The sequence below is a fragment of the Lolium rigidum genome, chromosome 1, assembly GCF_022539505.1.
Source record: "Lolium rigidum isolate FL_2022 chromosome 1, APGP_CSIRO_Lrig_0.1, whole genome shotgun sequence".
Lineage (NCBI taxonomy): Eukaryota > Viridiplantae > Streptophyta > Magnoliopsida > Poales > Poaceae > Lolium > Lolium rigidum.
The window spans coordinates 266,707,828-266,728,938 of NC_061508.1; the positions used below are offsets into that span (position 1 = coordinate 266,707,828).

Genomic DNA, 21,111 nt, shown 5'->3' on the forward strand with positions numbered 1-21,111 from the left:
TTCCAATTTTGGAACTTCTAGGATTCTTTTGATTTTTTAAATTAGTTCTTTTTGAAATTAAAAATAAAATTAATATTTGATATTTTAATTTTTTCTGATTTTTTAAATGGTCTTTTAAAAAATTAGACTTTTTGAAATTTTAGAATTTTGTAGATTCTTTTCCATTTTTTTAACTTTAAGGGCTTTTTTTTTGCTTTTTTTTGGAAAAAAATTAGTTTCTTTGAAATTTTCTAGAGTTTCTCAAAAAATTATTTTAATTATTTTACATTTTTTGAAACTTGTAAATTTTTTGAACTTTTATAAATTTATTTTTTTACATTTTTTAAATTTGTATCTTTTTACATTTTTTGTAATTTGTAAAAAAAATTACATTGTTTGAAATTTGTATTTTTTTTTTGAAATTTTTGAATTTCCTATTGTAAATTTTGAAGTTTTTGATTTTTTGAGAAATTTTAAAACACATATAAACACACATATATACACACATATATACACACATAAACTACACACACATATACACAAACAAGCCTTAAGAGGGTTGATATGATACTAATATAAATTAGAACTTTAGTAGTACAACGTCGAGATCTAGGAAGGAACGTGAAGGAAGGAGGCGCGATCGAGAGAGCGGCGCAACGCTAATGGTATGTGGAAGGGACGAGAAGGAAGGAGTGGGCAGCTCTTTATACAGTGGCGACGGGCGAATCGGCAACGGGAGCGTTGGCAATAACGCTGGCGCGGATGGCCACGAGGCCATGCGCGACGACACGCTCACTACGCCGCCTGAGAAATCCACGGTAACTTCGCTTGACTAGAGATAGGCGATGGGTTTTAGACTTTCGTGTCAATGACGCGTCGGGACCGCCACTAACGACATGTTTCTGTGCTCTATCCGGTGCGCCGCAACGTCCCCTGTGGAGCAGAAATGGCCTACGTCGAACACCGTATTGACCGAAACGCACAACTAGACCGGTTAAGTGTCTAGTGTACAGAATATGAACGACGTAAATAGTTATCCCTTTTATAGGCCAGCTAGTCAACATTCAGCCCAGGCTACCTATTGAGTCAAAATTCAGAAATTGAATATAATTCGACAGCAAGCAACCTCCTATTACTCCGTACATGAATAGTTGATGGTACGTGAGAAAATCATGTAAAATAATTAGCAATGGTGAATTTTGCAATTTCATCCCTCTGCCATGCATGCCGTGTCGAGCAGTCTCTCGTCTGCCATGTCGTCTTGTCACTGGCTTGAGTCGTCTTGTCACCCTTTCTCTCTGCTCAAGGCGACGTGTGGTGAATGGACTACGGACAGGGCACGGGCTACACAAGCTAGCGTTGGGTCTGGGAGGTGCTACTGGTAGTTGTGGCAATAAACACTTTCGATCTGTGCCCTTCTATCACAAATTCACAATATCACAAGCTGAGGAGTGGGAACTGGGGAGAGACCTCGCCTCTTGGTTCGCTCGGAGAAGGAGAAGCGAACACCGTCGGGGAGGAGAGGACATAACCCTGCTCGGAGAAGTGAGCACCATTGAGGAGGTGGAGGAGCACTCAGGTCTTCTGTCGGCCTACATGTGAAACGGTAAATCTTTGATTTTGTCCAACTTCTCCTTCACCATCTGGCATTCTGGCCGGATGCGCTCGGTCTGCTAACAATGAAACCACCTCGCAGCTCCGGCGCGGCCAACCAGTTCGAAGCAATGTCCGGCAGTGCTGATGACAAGGGGAACACGGAGATGGCAGTGGCTGGCGGCGAGGACCCCATCGTCGCCCTCCCGGACGACGTCCGAAGGTACCTCATGTCGTTCTTGCCTTCCCGGGATGCCGTGCGGACCTGCGTCCTCGCCAAGAGCTGGCGAACGTTCTGGAAGTCCGTGCCCGCCCTGCGCATCAGCGACCCCGAGAGCTTCGAGGGTGCGCATGGCTTGAGCACGTTTGTGGACGAGCTGATTCGCCTCCGCGACCCAGTGCCTCTGAATGTCTGTGACATCAGTTCTGTTGTTCACTACGATCCCGATCCTAGCTGCGACTTCGATCCGAGCGACGGCGAATTCCGGCGCATGAAACCGTGGCTCCAGCATGCTGTATCCAATCGAGTCCAAGTGCTACGAGTTCGTTTTGTTTGCTGGGTAACCAACATGACTCTCGTCTCCTCACACTTGAAGAAGGTAGAGTTCTACGACGTAAAGTTTGAGGGACGCTGTCTGGATTTTTCGAGCTGTCAGGTGCTAGAGGTGTTGGAGTTAAATAACTGTCAGATCTTCGCGAATATCTCATCCAAATCATTACAACATCTAAAGATTGATTGCTCAGTTTTGCGCGGCTTTTATGCGCGCATACGCATTTTTGCCCCAAATCTTACTAGTTTTCAACTAGTTGCATTCAGCGGTTTGACTCCTTTCCTTGAGAGCATGCCATCACTGGTAACTGCATCCGTTAAGCTTGGAGGAGCATGCATAGGAGAGTGCATGGACTGTTGTAGCTGTGGTAATCGATCATGTGAGGGATGCACTGTTCAAACTGGAAACAATGACAGTTCTGTGGTTCTCAAAAGTTTGTCAGACGCTATGAATTTGGAGTTGACAACAACAGATAATATGGTATGCTCTGACTTTTGCTTCTCATGTTGATGTTCGGTATATGACATGTCCATGTATGTTTATATCCAATTATCCATCAATAGAAGCATATTAAACTACCTCCCTGTGAGCATTTCATATTTTCACCGATTCATAAGTTTGAATCTTAATGTTTGTACCATTACATCACCTGGTTGGTTTGATGCATGCCACATACCAGTACTTGACACTTTAATCACATATCACATATACTACCTCTGTTCCAAACTATAAGATATATTGGTAGGCTAAAATAGCCTTGCAAAACGTCTTCTATTATGGGACAGGGGTAATACTATTCAAAGCGTATGGGATATACTACTCCTAGATCTTAATCTCAGCTACACTTCTGAGTAGTTTCTAAAGACCAGCATATGATATAAATCTCTATATATGCATATGTTCAATTACTGTCAAAATATAAACCTGCAGAAAGTTTCCAATGAGTACTTCTGTTTCTCAAAAACATCATGCATGTTAGACCTTCTATTGTTCGTTAAGCATCTTCACTTTGTCCAGTTTATTTACGCCTTGTTAAGTTAAACCATGAATTCTTCTTTAACCTTCGTCATTTTGTCCAGATTGTTTTCAGAAATTATTTGAAATGCTGCCCGTTTTTTGGCAAGCTAAAAACGCTCCTGCTCAATCAGTGGTGTATGGTTGATAACTTCACTGTACTGGTTTACTTTCTTCACCACTCACCAATTCTAGAGGTGCTTACGCTGCAGCTTCATTTTGAAACTCGGGAGGTATATATTCTCCAAGTATGATAGTTTATATCTTTGAAGTTGCCGTGTACCTTCTGTTGACTTCAGTAAAATATTTTTGTTTGCTATAGGAACAGCTTGTCACCGAAACAGATGAAAGCTACAATTCAAGTGTACCATCAATTATATCAAATCATCTCAAGGTAGTCAAAATCATATGTGACACAAAGGAAGATGCAAGGCTTCAGCATATTTTAACGATCCTCTGTACTCATGGAGTATCTTCTGAGCAAATTGATATCCAGTAAACTCTGTTTGCCTGTAAGTAACCATTACCTATCTTTATGGTTATTATCTTTTGGTAGTCACTATTCAGCATGTAAATGCAATAACATAATTTCATAAAAAAGCTAAAATACAACAATGCAGCCTTTGATATTGTATCTTTTTGCACTACTTTTACATTCTTCTAGCCAACCATAACACATAGAGTCCCTGGTACCCAGTCTCTAGTCTAACAGGTGCCCAATAGCAACCTTGCTGAGCCCATCTGCTGGGTCAATAACTACAGGTGCTTGGTCGCCACAGCAGCATGCCCATGGCGACAACATAGACAGGGCGGAGAGCATATCACTGCGACCGAAAGTATTAAGTAGGAACTTAATGCTTGGTTAACAAAACTAGCAGGTCTGTGTAAGTCCAGGCAGTACTGGTGGTAGAACTTCAGCAGGGTTCTATTCCTGTCTTCGTAAAGGGACAGTTTAACACTAACAAAGTTGTTCTTTCGTTATTTGAGGATCAAATAAATGGTCAACTTTTTGCCTTTCACATTACCTTTGAAACCTTCTGTTCAGTTTCGTGTTATTGGCAAATTCTTCCAACATTCCAATAGCTAGATCAAGTTGTATTTTGGTTAGACACTCCAAGTTATTCTCTCACAGTATTCCCCATGTTTCTTCCAAGTCTGACAGTCTCATGTACTCACATTATCCTTTTTTGTTTATGCAGGTTTTCGTTTCGAGCTGGACGCGTTCAGTTGAGCTGGTCTACCTTGTCCCTGGTTATTCGAACTTTTATGCTGGATGTAGTACCATCCAGTGTGCCTATTCATATGAACTCGTATGTATCTTGCTGCGTGGCTTGTTGCCTGGATGCAGTTGAAGTTTCTCTGTAGTCTGCTAGTGCACTTTTGGTTCGTCTGAACCTGTCTAGTGTTGTTTCAGATTGTGCTACTACGTACCGTTTTATTGTCTGGACCTCTTTCTTAGCTTCCATGTGGACTTATAATCAAGTCTTAGTTATACTTGGATGCTGTGCGAGTTTGGCTATGCATTTGCTATGCAATCTAGCGATTTAGAGATTGAACAAGTTCAGAATTTATGCACAGCCAAAGTTTAAGTTTATACACATTGAGAATATTACTTGATTCTACTCAGCATAATGAATCAGATCTGGACTTGTAAGTTCGGTTATATAGGAGAGATACGGTTATCAGGAAAATTGCATAGATAACGGATACAACCATGCATGCACGAGAACAAGAAAATATGAGAGACCTCCCCAATTTAGAATTGTGGAAGTGTGGAACAGTGGGTTCTTGTAGAATTGGGGTTGTAGTTAGAAGGGTCCCATGAACATTTTCTTATACATAGTTTTAAGGTGAAACAGATAATCTTTTGTCAAAGAATATACAAGGAGCACACGGTCACAAAATGAACAGTTAGACTTGATGTTGTTTTAGAAGAAAAAAATCCAAAAAAAAAAATAGTGGCACTGCTAACAAGAACATGAGCAATAACTAGAAACTTATGGAAAGACAGAGAAATGGCCCAAATCCTGATTTTCCTGCTTAAGATGCAATCTTGTAACATACACAATACTTTTTCATAAGTCGAAATCAAAAAAAAATAGTGGCACTGCTAACAAGAACATGAGCAATAACTAGAAACTTATGGAAAGACAGAGAAATGGCCTGAATCCTGATTTTCCTGCTTAAGATGCAATCTTGTAACATACACAATACTTTTTCATAAGTCGACCAAGTACGGAAGGAACACAAAAAGGACATGGGCCATGGGGAAAACAGCAGCAGCATAGTAGCAATAGCCAAGAAGCAGGCAAGCAGTTAACTGTTCGTCCGCTCACAGTTATATTGAGACAGAGGTCGCAAGCATGGTATCTAAGAAAATGAAGGGATTAACTTGCAGAGATTAAAATCACATGGTTGAAGTAACAACTTGACAAGAAACACACAACATGCAAATTGTCTTTCAGAGCATGGATCGCGTCACATGGTTGAAGTAACAACTTGGCAAGAAACACACAACATGCAAATTGTCTTTCAGAGCATGGATCTCGTAGTCTGTACAATTGGCACGGTTCTGCATCAGCAAATATCAACTAAAGATGTAACCCCAACCTGAACTATCAATCCTCCTATGTGCAGTAGTAGCTCCTCTTCGTGTCCATGAACAATCCCGTATACTGAACAATGTCCATATGCTTTTCGTGCTATCACTCACTGGGTCTCAGTCTTTCCACTTTGTTCAGGGCCACTGTCACTTGAGCCGGTCGACCCAGAACTGGCGTCAACACTCTGATGCTCACTGTGTTCATCGTTGGTTGATGTGTTGGTTTCAATTTTGATATCCTCCTGATCACCGTTGCTCGACGCTTTTGTAGCTCCATCAACCTGGTTCTCCACAGGCTTTGCCTCTTCTAGTGAACCATTTGTGCCTTCAGCAGCAGATGCCTCTTGGGGGTTCTCTGTCTGCGTACTTGCTGCCTGGTCAGTGCGAACTTCTGTAGCAGCATTGCCTTCCTCAGGGTTTGCTTCTTTGATGCCTGACGCCTCATTAGCTGTACCAGTTTCTGCACCCTTCTCGTCACCACCAGATGCAGTCTCAGCCTTTTCTTCTACGAAGATGCCATCAGATGGATTAGACTCCACAGAATTACCCTTCTCAGCATCACCAGATGCAGTCCCAGATGATGCTTTCGCCCCTTCATGTTCAGATCCAATCTCTACATGAACAGCCTCGCTGCTGCTATCTCCTGGGTTTTCACTTGCACCATTTTGAGGATTCTCAGTGTGTACCGCTGGTATGTTGCCTGTTTCATCTGGAAGCGTCTCAGCGGAATGCTCGTCACTGGTTCCAGCCTTGGTATCATCAGAAAGGGATCCAGAATCAGCTTGAGACTCCACCTCCTCCTTTTTCTCAGCTTGCTCTCCATCTGATCCATTGCTGCTTGCATTGATCTGATCTGAATCACTTTGCTCCTTTTCTTCATGAGTTGTTCCATTTACCTCTTCACCAGAGGTTCCCTCTTGGCCATCCTTGTTTTGAGGCACATCATCTTCAACTGAATGGACTTCACTTTTAGTCTCACCATCAGATGAGTTGGATTCAGCATCAAGCTTGAATGCTGTTGAGTTGGAGTCAGTACCATGTGCTTCTGCATTACCATCTGCACGGCTGGCTTGTTCTTCTTCAGCTTCCGATCTCTCTGCGTTTCCCGCATCATCATCATGGGAGTCGGTATTGTCTTTCTCAAACACAGTTTCTCCACTCTTCTCTTCATCTTTATTGCTTATCACATCGATATCCTCTATGGCCTTATCCACATCACCAGCACCATAACCACCCACCCTTTCTTTCCTACCCTGGAACATGCTTCTACCATCATGGGAAAGCTGGTTCTCAGTAGCATTGAGGTACTCATTTTTCTTATCATAAGAATGCTTCACCTGGTACACAAGCCAAACAGCAACACCTAAAAGTAGAGTGACCTTGAGTAGCGTTTTGATTTTTGATCCTCTGTTCCTCTGGTGGCGGCTATTTGAATGATGAAGCATGTTTACAACTGCTGAAAAAGATAAACAAAAATAAAGGTGAGATTATGAGTTGCTGAGCTTAATTTATTCATAACAAACAGAAAATTAACCATCAAACACATATTGACATTCAGTATATGCATTCTGTAATAATATAACACCTGCCAGAGGTGCTCTCATACTCCACCTCTGGAGTAGTACACAAATATTAAAAGTACTTTTGGCGAAAGTGGAATGTTACAGAACAATCAGATCGGACATGCTTGTTGAAACCATCCTGCCGTTCTACAAACTATCCCATATAAGAGAAACCACTTGGAAGTAACCAATTATAATAGAAACTATGTCTATCTTCTTTGTACAAGCATTCTTCTTCCGCCAGCCGCTGACAAACCTAACAGTAAGACCTTAATATGGCCAATGATAGATATTAGAAACCAGATTACCCTAAAATTTTGCAACTGACAGTCTGACAAGTGACATGCCATATCTTAACCTTGAGATTTTGCAACTGACAAGCGACTTGCAATATCTCATTCCCTAATAACAGTGAGTGTAATCCAGTAACAACATTGATGCATGGCAGCATGCCTTAAGTGCTCACAATAGAAAACAAAAAAAAAAGATGCAGATTAGGACAGTATAACATTGTCACATTTTGTAAAGAAATTCCTTGTAGCTCATAATGATAACTTCAGACAACAAAACCGAAAGATGGATAAGCTCAAAGGAGGCTACTAGTGAGGCTTTCATACTGCCAATGGAGCATACAAGCACAGAAGCACTTCGTAGTAGTTCCTAGGAAATACTCTTCTGTATGTATTTATGGCCATCTCTGATTTTCATTCCAGAAGAGAAATAAAGAGTCTATCCTACATCAACGAACTTGGAAACAAGCCCTAGGCATGATAATAGAACCTAAAAGCTAATGAGTGAATATTTCCGGAAAATCCTAGTAACATCATATTTGGTGACAACAGATACTTGGCCAAGGAGTTGAAAACTTAGCAGAGATGTATAGTAGGACGCATTTGCCATATTTGTATCTAGGAGTGTTGAGCCATTTGACAACCTCATATATAGCAGGAAACATATGATGCGCGACTGTTACTATGCACCAAACTCTTAAAACGCGGAAGGCAGCACCATGAAGCCCATTACAGATTTTGGTCCCCTGAGGCCAAATCTGCAGCAGGAGTATATTATCTAGACACATAGGCGGACACTTGGTGGGCCACCGCTAACGTGCCCAATTACAGGCTGACATATTTGTATCTAGGAGTGTTGAGCCATTTGACAACCTCATATATAGCAGAAAACATATGATGTGCGACAGTTACTGTGCACCAAACTCTTAAAACGGGCAAGGCAGCACCATGAAGACCATTATTACAGAATTTGGTCCCCTGAGGCCAAATCTGTGGTCCGCAACAGCACTATAACTCGTGTGCTGTAAGAGGACCAATAAATTGAATGCAGTCCCTCGTTACCCTTTCTTGAGGCAACAACCAATGACAACGCAAAGGAGCACATAACTAGGTACAAAGTATTTCTCTGCTAAGCTATCAAGGACGTAACAAATGGGGATTTCAGGAAACAATTTCTGAATGCTAACCAGAAGTCTGAACTGAAGAGGAACTCGAGAATGAACACATAATGCAATTGGTGCGTTGCTAGTAGTGGTGGTAAAAGGCAAATGAGAAGCCTCATATCATATGCTCCCCCAAGCAAGCATATGGACCAAATAGGCCACTCAAGCATACGGATGAGCAAGACACACAGCGGTGGGTGAAGAAACCATGGCGGCACGCACACCATTTTCTCTTGTTCCCCGGTCTGAGTCCACCATTTCCCTTTCTACGTTCTGCAGAACCGTTTTATGGTGTCTGTAGTTGGTTCCTGGTAGTGTGATGTGATGCAACAAACCAGCACAGTACAGGGTATGTAGTGTATCCAACCAAGGCTAGCAGATACCCCCGTTGAAACCACAGCACAGCCATCGCTTGCTCGGTACTCTTTATAGCAGTACAGTATGCAGGAATTCAGAGGTGGAATCCGAAAGAGCAAAAACAGCAGAAAGCACACTAAACATGAACCTGCTACTTGTACGCATCTACTTCAACAGGAATCCAGGAAGGGGCATGTTTTTCACATCCCTTTTTCCTTCCTCGCCTTCTGCGGCTGGATTCGGAGGCTGCAGAGCGCAACTATCCGAGCGCACGCATCCATCCATCCATCCCCTATCCCCGTACCTGCATTGCGCGAACTCGGATACACACATGTCGATGGAACCAAATCTAGCGTACAGAAAGGTAGTGCTGCGTGCGCCGTGAACCAACTCTCATGCGTAGATACTTATCGTAGTCGGCAGACGCTCGCCGTCCAACTAAGCGCTACCTGTGCCGTTGTGCGTGCTACGAACCGAAGGGAACAGCGAGCGACGAGATCGGGTGGCGCTCGAAAAATCAACCGCTCGAACCGCACTGGTAGAGCAAGAGAGCACGCTGCGAAGCAAAACGCGCGCGGGGAGGAGCGGCGGCAGAGGCCGCCCTCGCGGCGCCGGCGGTACGGCATTGGAGCGTGGAGAGGGAGGAGGGGGGGGGGGGGCTGACCTGGGACGGGTGGCGGAGGGAGAAGAAGCCGCCGGGTGCACCGCCTCCGGGTCCGACGCAGCGGCGAGAGCAGAGAGAGGTGGAGAGGGAAGCGAGTGGGGTGGACGGGTGTTGATGATGGATTGATGGAGTGGTTTGGATCTGGGGATGAATTAGTGGGGCACGGGGCGTGAAGCGTGATCGTGGTGGGAGGGAGCCTCCCGCTGCCGGTTTTCACTTTTCGTTTTGTTGTTTTACCATTTCTTTTGGCGTGGTTTGGTGGGCGGTGGCAGTGGTGTGAAGGTGCGACCCCCCGGACACGCACGCTCCTCCTCGTGATGCCGTCCTTGGCGACATGGGATACTGCACTGGACGGCTGTTGGGCGCGTGACTGACTGGCTGCGTCGTGGGGCACCGGCGGCGCTGTCTCTGTGAGTTGGCACGTCGATGGTGTGGCTGATATTATTCCATTGGTCATTCATTAATGTGTGTCGATCCATTCAGGGTGAGCGGTAGGCTCGATTCCTTTGGGTGCATGGAACATGGCACTGCTTTGGCCTTTGTGATTGGGAACAACTGTACGCGCGGCGTGACGTTACTGTAGTTGTTAACGGATCCAACGAGACGTAATTGCGATCGTATACATACAGGCTAAGAGCCTCTTTCATCGGCAATCCTTCCACCTTCCTCCACGAAAACATGCCTCGCCGCCTACTCACCACCTACGCAATGTTGAGCCTCACCGGTGGTGGCCTAGCAGGCTAGCACCTCCACCTCCGCCTCGCCCCACCGACATCCTCGAGTTCGATGAGTACACCAACAATGACGACGGCATGCATCAAGGAGGACATGGAGCCAAACGCAGAGTTCATGGCTGACGCGGAACAGGAGGAGGCATCCCACAAGGCGTTCGACGAGAAGAAGCAGCATCGGCAGGAGGCAACGACTGCAAAGGAGGAGGTGGACGACGACAACCTCGACGCCTGGAGCGATGATGGGCCTGACCCGGAGGAGAAGTAGGCGGAGCAGAGGGCCATCCTTGTGTCCTACAAGTCGCTCAAGAAGACCTAGGACGACGCCGGTGCCCGTGAGGAGGCCAACGAAGAGTACTGGCGGCGCATCGTCAACATCTCCATCCAACGGGAGCCGATAGAGGAGACGGTGTTGGAGATGTACCCTAGAGGCGAATAATAAAGATGTATTTTATTATCATATCTCTAATATTTATAGTAAGTTATATGACATGCTACAACTGTACTAAGCGGAAACATTACTACACGTGTGGTATGTAACTAAAGCAAAACCCTAGTCAACTAGTCTATTGGTTAACGAATGATTAAGGTTTACTTGTCATGGATATTTATGTCAATTGGATGAATGATGTGATGGTACATACCTAACATAAGTATTGCAATGAGATCTAGTCACAAAGTTCAACACTGTGATAACTACAAAAACGTAGTAACCTACTCATTCGACCGTGAGATCATATATAATCACTATCACCAGAACTTGTCTTGACTGCATCAACCATCACACTGTATCAGGGTGATCATAAAGGTGTCTCTCAGGTATTTCGAAGGGGTATGTTAAGGCGTACACATCAATATTGAGATTTGTCCATCCGCAAGACAAATAGGTACCCTGGACCCACTCGGTGAGATCACATATACGAAGTTTTGCAAGCATGTGACTAGGTCATGGGAATGTAGTGTCACGAGAACGAGTAAATGTGTTTATCGGCAATGAGATCGAACTAAGTGTGGAGATATACTGAAGATCAGATCTTGGACAAACCAAGTATCGTGAGACAAAGAAAATAGAACTCGGCACTTAAGGTTCAACCGGTAAGGTTATTTTGTGGAAAGCGTAGGGACCATTATGGGTTTCTAGACCCAGTTATTGGTCATTGATCGGATATGTGTCTCGATCATGTCTGCGTATTCCGAAACGACGCTTAGAGATTCATTCGGGATCTTCAGAGAAACCAAAGAGAACTCCAGGAGAGGCATCGGATTCATTCCGGAGTCAATGAATTGTTCATAGACTTAAATAATATGTTTTCACTATTTTAATTAAATGAATTAAATATCAAAAGGGAATTAAAAATAGGTTAACCCCTAATGGGCCACCAATTGGCAGCCCATTAGGGGCGCGCCTCAACCGCAAGACAAAAGGGGGGGAGGGCGGCCTATGTGGTTGTTGCCCCCACTAAACCCTACAAGGGGGCAGCGGCTAAGGTTGTGGCCACCTGGTGCAGGTGCTACCTCCCGCCACGCCTATATAAGGAGGAGGCAGCCCCTCTCCTCATTCCACCCCCTTAGCTTTTGCCTCTCTCTCCCTCCCTCTTTCCCTATGTGTGCTTCCGAAATATTGGAACCTTGCATATAGGGTTTCAGATCTCCACGATGCGCAGACCACCGTGCCGCTGGATTCTCGGTCTAGATCTTTTTGCTTCTGATGCTGCGCTTGACCGAAGCCCCGGGGATGTCGCCTACACCGGAAGCGTGTAGAACTGCGGAAGTGCTGCCAGTTGTAGCACTCCATCGCTTGTACGTCTGCACGACCTTGAGGTCGGCGGCTCCATACAACTGCATTAACAACGTTCATTGAAACGTAACGCTTTTAGTCTTCCAAGGCATGAACACCGAATTCCTCCATTACCTCACATCTCATAGTATGGATCTTGGATATATCATTCTTGTTGCTAGGATTTTTTTGTTTTCTGCTACAGAACCCTTCAACGGGCCGCCGCATCCTCGTGGAGGAGCGGAAGCGGCTCCTTGAGGATGTAGCGGAAAGCCGAGCTCATTTCGCGGGACTCCGGAGGGAGCGACGGAACGTTGATCTCTTTCCCCGGGCTCCGGAGGGAGCGGTGGCATGCGTCGGTGGCGGCGGAGAAGCAGAAGAGTGAGAGAGGCGACAACAGGGCGGGGCCACCATGCACCGCGAAGGACGGCGAGTGGGCTACGCTAGATTAACTAGCATTTTTCATACAAATTGTAAAATATAATCAAATTTTAATGAAAACTTTTATTTCCGTACTATTTAAAATGTTTTGGGGCCTTGTTTCGGAGGCGCGGTTGGAAACGTACGGTTAGAAACGTACGTCCCCCAAAAACGATGTGTGACGGAAAAAGTCGACGACGAAGGATTTGACGTATCGCCGGCTGGGAAAAATAGGGAACCCGTTTAGTTCTTTTAAATCGTAGAGATTGGCCAACGTTGATCCGTTCGGCAAAAACTTATGGTCATGAGTCTCTTTCGGTACAAATGATCTCCTGAATACAAAATGGGAAAGGCCTACCACAATATGAAATGTATGAACTACAATATAAAATAACTCTTTATGAATAATTGGTGGCCAAAGATAGAGTAATTTGACTATAAACTTTAATATATTGTGTACTTTGGAGTGCATGTCTCGAAGTTATTTGGTAAAAGTTCATTCATTCTGACTGTAAGAAATTAAACAATCAACTATTGCAAGGACATAAATATTTTTTTAGTAGGCACAAAAAAATCCGTTTAGTTTGTACTTGAATGACAAGAAAAATCTCGAAACCATGCCAACTAGCAAAATTACTCAAATAAAATTAAATTCCGAAATTTAGCTTCCAAGTTTATTAAAAGATTATGCGGCTTTACACTTAACATGCACTGCATGATATTGGGCCAGATGTTGCTCTTCTGTCTATAGGAAAGGCCGAATATTGCTTGTGCTGTGTTTCGTTGGAACCCGCAGAATGAAATGGGATAAACAAGATTGAACATGTACTTGGGCCTGTGCCAAACTGGGCTAGAGACACAGTGTAACTCGCAATCGAAGCCTCACATAAAGAAAACGCCACCTTCCCTAAAAAAAAAAACGCCACCCCTAAATGAAACCTGAAGAAAACGCCATAGTATAGATTCTAAAAAAAGGCATAGTATAACTTTGGAAGAGAAAAAAGGCATATATCTGGGTTTAGAAATTAAAATATAAATTATTCTGGCCTCCACACCATGTACACGAGCATATAATTATTAAAAGTTCAACAAAACAGCAAAAGGTCGAAGATAGTATCATACATAGCAAATAATAAGAGGATAAAAAATCATAAATGTGATGGCCAGTATCAATAGAAATTTCCAAACATCGATTTCAAAATGGGCGAACACAACACTCCATCCAACTAATTTCAAGAAAGGGCGGCCACTATACAACTAGTCAATGCTCGCGTATGGCAATATGCCAATATTGTCAAGCTTCTCGATGACGCGCAGACTAAGGGTTCTCACCTTGCATTTCGAGCTCTAAAAATTCCATAAGAAGAATGACACGTGTCCATTGACAATGTCAGACCAAATGGTAACCGGTGAAAGTATGATCAAGCTAGGGTATCACAATATATATTTCATAATTTATTTTTATCTAGAACAATCAGACTAGCAGTTCTTATCGAAGTCCATCAAACCAGAAGAAATATGCAATATATAGTAGCTACTTCTACACATTGAAGTGGAATAGATCATCTCGCAGCTACAATTAGATTCTCCAATGCCACACTTCGCAAAGCAAGCATCACCAGAGAGACAAACGACATCGACACGTAAACCTCCAACATGATGGTCTCGAGTGGGATCTGAATGTGAGGTGTCGAGCGATCGCTGAACGGCTCCTCTGAATATCTGAGAAGCTAGTGAGCTCAGGATCAAGTGCATTGACCTTTGTGAAAAAGAAGGCTTGGCAAGTCAATCTCGAAGAGTTACTGCCACTAACAACGAAAGCAATGTTTTGTCAATAAATACCAACCAATGGAGCATAGCAGTAACATCAAGCTATGATACAGACATAGAGCTTGGCAATCAGTAGTAGAGTGACTTGTGTCAGTTTTGTGGTGATCAGGAGCTAGCAGCCAGTTGCAATTATTTCGCCCTTACCTCTTTTTCTTTGGCGATCGATGGCGACATGGATGCATGGTGGAGTTGCTTTGTTAGTTTCTCTTGTGGGGTACTTGCTTTGGAGCCTGATCGTTTGATCACTGTGATTGTGGGACCCTTTTGGCCAACGGGAGTGCATCATCAGCATCAAGCTTGAAAGTGCATCTTGATGTACCATGGAGTACATTGTGGTGTACGTGCTGCAATGGTAGCCAGGTACGGGTGGCCGCCTGCGTGCTTGCTTGATCAAAGAAGGCAAGGGGTACCTTTCGTTCTTTAGCCAAGACGCGCGTGTGGGTGCAAGTGCTGCTTAACAATTCGTTCCCATAACCATGGGCAGCGTCTTCGTTCTTGCAAGTCTGCCTGTGGCATTGTGGGGTTGCAGATGCAGAAAGCCAGAAACGTACCACAATTTGCGGCTGGGAAGTTGTTGGGATCAGCAGGTAGAGGCCAGTCGGTGGAGGTCCTTTGCTGCTTTACGGACTGGTGATTGGTCCCAATCCGAAAAACCCCAATGCAGCCCATGACGATTGATGATCGGAGCAGCCAAATGCGACTACGAAGGAGACAAAGCGAGGTGCACACTGCGAGTCCCACAACGGGACACGCCTAGCGCTCTAGCTTAGCCACAGGAAGGAAGATCAGGTTACACACGCGAGCCTTACTCACTAAGCAATAGCCAATAGGGTAGTAGTAGCCATGCATCTCTCCATCTTCTGACTGACCACCTGAACCCAGCTGCCCGGCAAAGCTAGCGAGAACAGTGTGCTGGTTTGGTGTTAGTGTTAGTTTTTGTTGGACATATGATTGATCGGCTTGGCAGCGTGTGCTTGTGTGCACAGAATTAGAAAGGTGCTCCCGTTTTTGTATTCTCTCAGGACGCCTTCTTTTGTGACTGTACTCCATAGTACAGTCGCAGTGTACGTGGCTTTTGATCGTGTAGTGAAGGAACTCAAAGTGCTTTTTGGCCTAGGCAAAACATTGTTCCTTACACATAGAAATGCTGTAAAATCCTCATCATGTGGGTAGCTATGGTTGGTTTAACAACTGTCTAGGTAGCTCAACATGTGCAAAAGTCCACCAGCTTTTACCTGGTGTGCACTTTTGAAAAATATACATGTTCATCCCCCTATCCAAATGCCACCAAGACGACACATGGAATTTCAAACATCGGCTACAATAGAGAAGAGTAGATATTAGAAGAAGAAAAGCAAAAGAGTCAAAGGAAAGAAGAGAATGTTGAAGGAACAAACTTACCATCCAATGAAGATAGTTGAACCCTAAGGTTGTGAAGTTCAGATTGGCGTTTTTGTGTCATTCATGTTATGGTTCCACTATGTTCAGTGAGATTTGATTTCATTTGAAGTTCTTTTTTGTCCCAAGTCATGCTACGGTTGTCCGAAAGGGTGAAATATTGTATGTGGGATTCTAATGCTACTTTGAAAAAGGTTTGGGTGGCTTTGCCCGATGTTTCCCTCCTATTTTGGAGGTTTTCCAAAAAAAAGAAAGACTACATGTATTAGCGTTTTCTGATGCACACTTCATTCATTCGAATTTTTACAGCACATTGTTCTTGCGGAGGGCATTCGTCATATGTTTCCTTACGTGATGAGGGACTATCCATAATTATTACACATCCCATGCAAGAATCATACTTCTTCCACTGTAATTTTTATGATCAAGCCTATGCTAATTTTCAACAAGAAGAAAGGTGTCATTTCCCGTTCCTCCCCTCCTCCCGAGTTGACATCCCTCCCCTTTTCGCCGGCCTCTCTCCCCTTCATATTCGGCAGCCTCGCTAGCTAGAGTATGGATGTTTGAGAGAGGTAGTCGGCTTCCCTTCATGGTGTCTCGCCATGTCTTGGTGTGTTATTTCCTCCTTGAGAGCAGCGCTTGAGGCTCCCTTATCTTTCTTTTAGCGATGGAGAAGGCAGAGTTCACGATAAGGCCTTCAATAAGTTCATTGATCTTGCTTATTTGGAGGTTTGGTCCCTGTTCACCCTTTCCTCTCATTGTTATCGTTGGGATAGAGGTGGAGGAGCACCGACATAGCATGCAAGAACAACATAGTATGCAAGAACGAAATACCAAACCATTGTCATCAACACCCGACACCTAATTGTGTTTAACTTGGATAAAGTATGATATGCAGTTGACTGATCCACCGATTCCATCCTTTAAGTGTGTGTGCGTGTCTCTACTCTTCTGACCTGGCGCGACTTTCCTTCCCGTGCTCATACGTACTCCAATTAGAACACCATGGCAATGTGCATGCCCTTCCAAACAACTCTGTTGTGACACAGCCAGCCCCTGGCTCCTTTGTTGCAAACCTCCGGACCTCCCCCACACGTTCCTCCCTTGGAACAAGAGCTCGTCTCCATGGCGGTTGATTTGGGAGCTCAAAACTAAAATCGATGATACTTCTCAACTCCAAAAGTGAACGGAGCCATGCGGAATGGATTCGCAGTTGCCGAAACTAGCCCGTATGGGGCTCCGGTAAGTCGGATTTCTCACAGACGAGTCCATTGAGGATTTGTTGCATACTCATATATTTTTGTTGCATTGGTGTTACAAAATATTGCGATGCTTTTTGTACCGTTTTAACCCATAGTGGGATAAAATGCTGCAAGAATGGTGCAGTAGTAAAAAAATATTTGCTACGCGGCAGTGAGGTTTGCTTGACCTCTACTTTTGTTTAGTTACCTTGTACGGTGTATATACATACTTGCTTCGTTCACAAATTGATCATCTAGCTGAAAGCTAGATCCTTCCAACTGTATGGTGTTAACTCAACCCATGCATACGGTCCACTTTAGGCCACATACATCGTGACTCGCGTGTGTAGCGCTCGTTAATCACCCAACGTTAGGACGGTGACATCTATCGATCTCACACAAAGTCTAATGGTATACTGCTATGAACATGGTCCACAACCCAATGAAGTGAGACTGAGACTTATATCCTCTGATGTTTGATAGGTCGACCAATTTTTCTAGATCAAAAACAATCCTTGAAGCACCTGTAGAAGACAAGAAGAAACAACGGAAGAAATTCCGAAACACGTATGATAGGAAAATCAGTTACAAACTTGCCAATTGGATCATGTGAATATTGAGCCGTCCACATGTTGCATATATCCCTTTTGAGCTCGATCGATCGGCTAGCATACAACATACTGGTTACAAACACATGACAAGGTGTGCAAATTACCTGCTACTGATACTAAACTATTAGCAATATACATGCATGGATCTAACAAATTAAGCATGGAAAATCTCACAACTCCATGCTAGAAAAATTATTAGACCATGATAGTAGCTCTCTACGTACATATATGTACTGGAGCACGCACACATTTCACACTTGGAAAAAAATGGTGCCAAACATTAATACATATGCGGGGAGTAGCTAACACCTATGGACACTCCGATCGGCATGTAGCTAGGTCCTAGCTAGCTAGTACGCGACGCCGGTCGCTGGACGCGCATACCCGTACTCTGGCGTGGCGACGGCGAGGCTCTGCTGCTTGCGCAGCTGGTCGTAGAACTTCTTGATGAACTCGTCCGCCTCCTGGTCCACGAGACCGTCTTCCTGATCCGCCGCGTCATCCCTCAGCGGGAACGGCGAGTCGGTGATACGAAGCTGCTTCACCGGCGCCGGGCTGCGGCCGAAGCTCGCCCACAGCGCAGGGGAAGGCGTCGCCAACACGGCGAGCGCGGCCGCACCGGCGCCGTCGCCGACGACTTCGTTCAGAAGCTGCTCGTCGTTGAGGACCTCGAAGACCTTGGCAATGTCAGCCGCGTCGTAGTTGTACCACCCGGGCTCGGCGCCGTTGGCGCCGCGGTGGGTACGGCGGTTGTTGCGGCGGCGCCCGCGCTTGGTGGGGATGAGTTGGATGGGCGGGTAGGAGGGGGTGTTACTGCAGCTGAACTCCACCTCGCGGCCGGCGCCGTGCGGGTTGTAGATGGCGAGCGAAGGGTCTGGTCGTCGTGGTGGCGCCTTCTGGGAGGCGGGCTGGTCGTCGTGGTGGCCGTGGGCGGTGATTAGCTTCCCGAGGGCCTTGCCGGCGATCTTGCTGCGTTGGAGGATGAGCTGGAGATCCATGGACAGCTTCCGCCGCTTAGACATGCCCTTGCGGAGCATGAACAGCACGGCGCGCACCACGTGCCACAGCCGCCGCGGGGCCATGTTCGGCTCCATCGCTGTTGTCTCTTGGATTGGCTTGCGACTCCTCGTGTTTCTTGGCTCTTGCGCTTCTCTGTGATTGTTGGGTTCGTGCGCAAGGACTGAGGAGTGAGTGAGTGAGAGAGGTTTCTTCTTCGTGGGGATGCTTTGCTGCTTTGGGGGTTTAGCACGAGCAGAGCAGGGCGGAGTTGAGGGGGTATTTAAAGGGAGGTAATAATGGAAAACAAATGGCAAATGGAGCCTATTTTATGATTTTTTATCAGTGGTGGGAGCTTCGTGTTTGCCATTGCCCATTGCTCTCTTGCTGCAGTGCTGCTGTTTTGTGCGAAGACCTGTTCGTCGCACCACAGAAGTGTGGAGCTAATCCCGGCCTCGCTAATCAAAATTCTTAATTAATAGTATTAACCTCTTAAATTGAAATATTTTTCTAACTTCCAGAAACATTATTTTTAGTGTACGTTGTTCTTTTTCAGTCAATCTATGTCTCAAGTTTTTGTCCTCTATTTTTCGTCAGCATCTTGTCTCTAGCTGTTGTGTCGCTTAGATACATCCCACTTGTACCTGTCCTACCTTGGACCATCTCCAGTCGCCAACTCATACGGTATCCGGCGAAGCCTTTTTTAGCCCCTATGGGGGGGGGGGGGGGGATGGGGTTATCAGGATTCAGGAGATGGCAGAGGTAGCCGTTCACCCCATACGGTCCCCGATACATTATTTTAATATAATCAAATTTGAAACAACAAATAAACTATAATAATTTATTACAAGTTTAACAAATCAAGGAAATAATTCAACGAGTTTTTTTAAGGATAATTCAACAAGTTCAACATACTAAATAAATAGTTTAAGTTCAACAATGCACATAAATAATTTAACAAGTTTGGTTCACAATGGCAAACAGATAAACAAACTAGGCGGCTCCTTTGAGCCTCTACAAATGTTCCAGCAGATCATCTTGCAGTTGATGATGAATATTTGTGTCTCGAACTTATTGACATCTGGCAAGAAAAACAGCAAACGTGAGCGGCACATAGTGATCAACATCTCCAAGAGAACCCATCCGTTCATATGGTTCAGTGTAAAATACTAGAAATTCCCGCTCACTATCAATGATCATGTTTTGTAAAATCACACAGGTAGTCATGATCTCCTACATATGATATTTCGACCAGGTAAGAGCGGGGTACCGAGCAATGGCAAATTGAGCTTGGAGCACACCAAATGCCTTCTCTACATCCTTCTTGCAAGCCTCTTGCTGCTGAGCAAATCAAGCTTTATTTCCTCCAGGCACATGGTTTGAGATTGTCTTAACAAATGTTAACCATCTTGGATAGATGCCATCTGCTAGATAGTAACCCTTGTCATACTGGCGGCCATTGATCTCCAGTTGCATCGGAGGAGTAGTGCCTTCAACAACTTTGGCAAACACATTCGAGCACTGCAACACATTGAGATCAAATCCACAGATCCTGATCTGCCACTGCCTCAAGCACCACACTTCATGATCATATGTAACCTTTGTACATGCCTTGGTGTGCAAATGGACAATTCTGCATATAGTCGATGCTTCGAAGCATTCTAGGAAACCTTCTTCTGCGTTCTGTGCCATGATCCGAGCAGTGTCTTCGGTAGTGGGTGTGCGCAGGTAGTTCTCCAAACAATGCCACAATTTTCCCGCAAAACACGTGCATGCAATCAATGGTTGTGGACTCGGCCCGAGCGCAGGTAGTCGTCTTGTCTATCTCCAGGCGTTCTATATGCAAGCATCCGGAGGGCGACTGTGCATTTCTGTCTTATGGAGAAACCAAGCCGATGACGTATCTCTTCGGTTTGAAGTAATCGGTCTCCCTTAAATTCTCTACAATCTAAAAAAAATCTTCATGCTCATCCGGAAACGACAATGGAATATGACATCGTCGTGCAATGGATCATCGACGAAGTAATCTGCATACAACATGTAGTATCCTTAAATCCTCTACCTCGGCTTGCTCTTGTGGTGCCCTTGAGCGGAACCACCAATTCTTGTCTTATCCTCCTCGACGATCATGGCTAGAACAGCGAGGACTTCCTCATTCATCAGAGCGGCAATTATCTCCTCGTTGTCCTAGCCATCGCCTTGGAAAACCGCCGAACACCTGGCATGCAGGATGGACACGGGGTGGGAATGGAGTATGGATGGCGGTGCGGGATTGTTGTGGGTATACTTCATGGGTGTACCATCGACAGTGCCTAGATCCGGCAAGCCCGGG

The 21,111-nt window shown here is 44.9% G+C and overlaps 2 protein-coding genes across 2 annotated transcripts; both read right to left on the reverse strand.

The window, feature by feature from the left end:
• Nucleotides 1-5,529: 5,529 nt before the first annotated feature.
• On the reverse strand, nt 5,530-9,822 carry LOC124683654 (uncharacterized protein DDB_G0290685-like). Its single transcript, XM_047218132.1, has 2 exons — nt 9,776-9,822; nt 5,530-7,195 (listed from the first exon to the last, which is right to left on the reverse strand). Exon 2 carries the CDS (start codon nt 7,182-7,184, stop codon nt 5,847-5,849), a length of 1,338 nt encoding a protein of 445 aa, XP_047074088.1. The 5' UTR covers nt 7,185-7,195; nt 9,776-9,822; the 3' UTR covers nt 5,530-5,846.
• An 8,122-nt stretch (nt 9,823-17,944) lies between these two features.
• LOC124683655 lies at nt 17,945-18,894 on the reverse strand. Its single transcript, XM_047218133.1, has one exon. It carries the CDS (start codon nt 18,875-18,877, stop codon nt 18,134-18,136), a length of 744 nt encoding a protein of 247 aa, XP_047074089.1. The 5' UTR covers nt 18,878-18,894; the 3' UTR covers nt 17,945-18,133.
• Between the last annotated feature and the right edge of the window lie 2,217 nt (nt 18,895-21,111).

Bases quoted from the DNA above. Each gene is read 5' to 3' on its own strand.
- LOC124683654 (XM_047218132.1), bottom strand. From the start codon at position 7,184: ATGCTTCATCATTCAAATAGCCGCCACCAGAGGAACAGAGGATCAAAA.
- LOC124683655 (XM_047218133.1), bottom strand. From the start codon at position 18,877: ATGGAGCCGAACATGGCCCCGCGGCGGCTGTGGCACGTGGTGCGCGCC.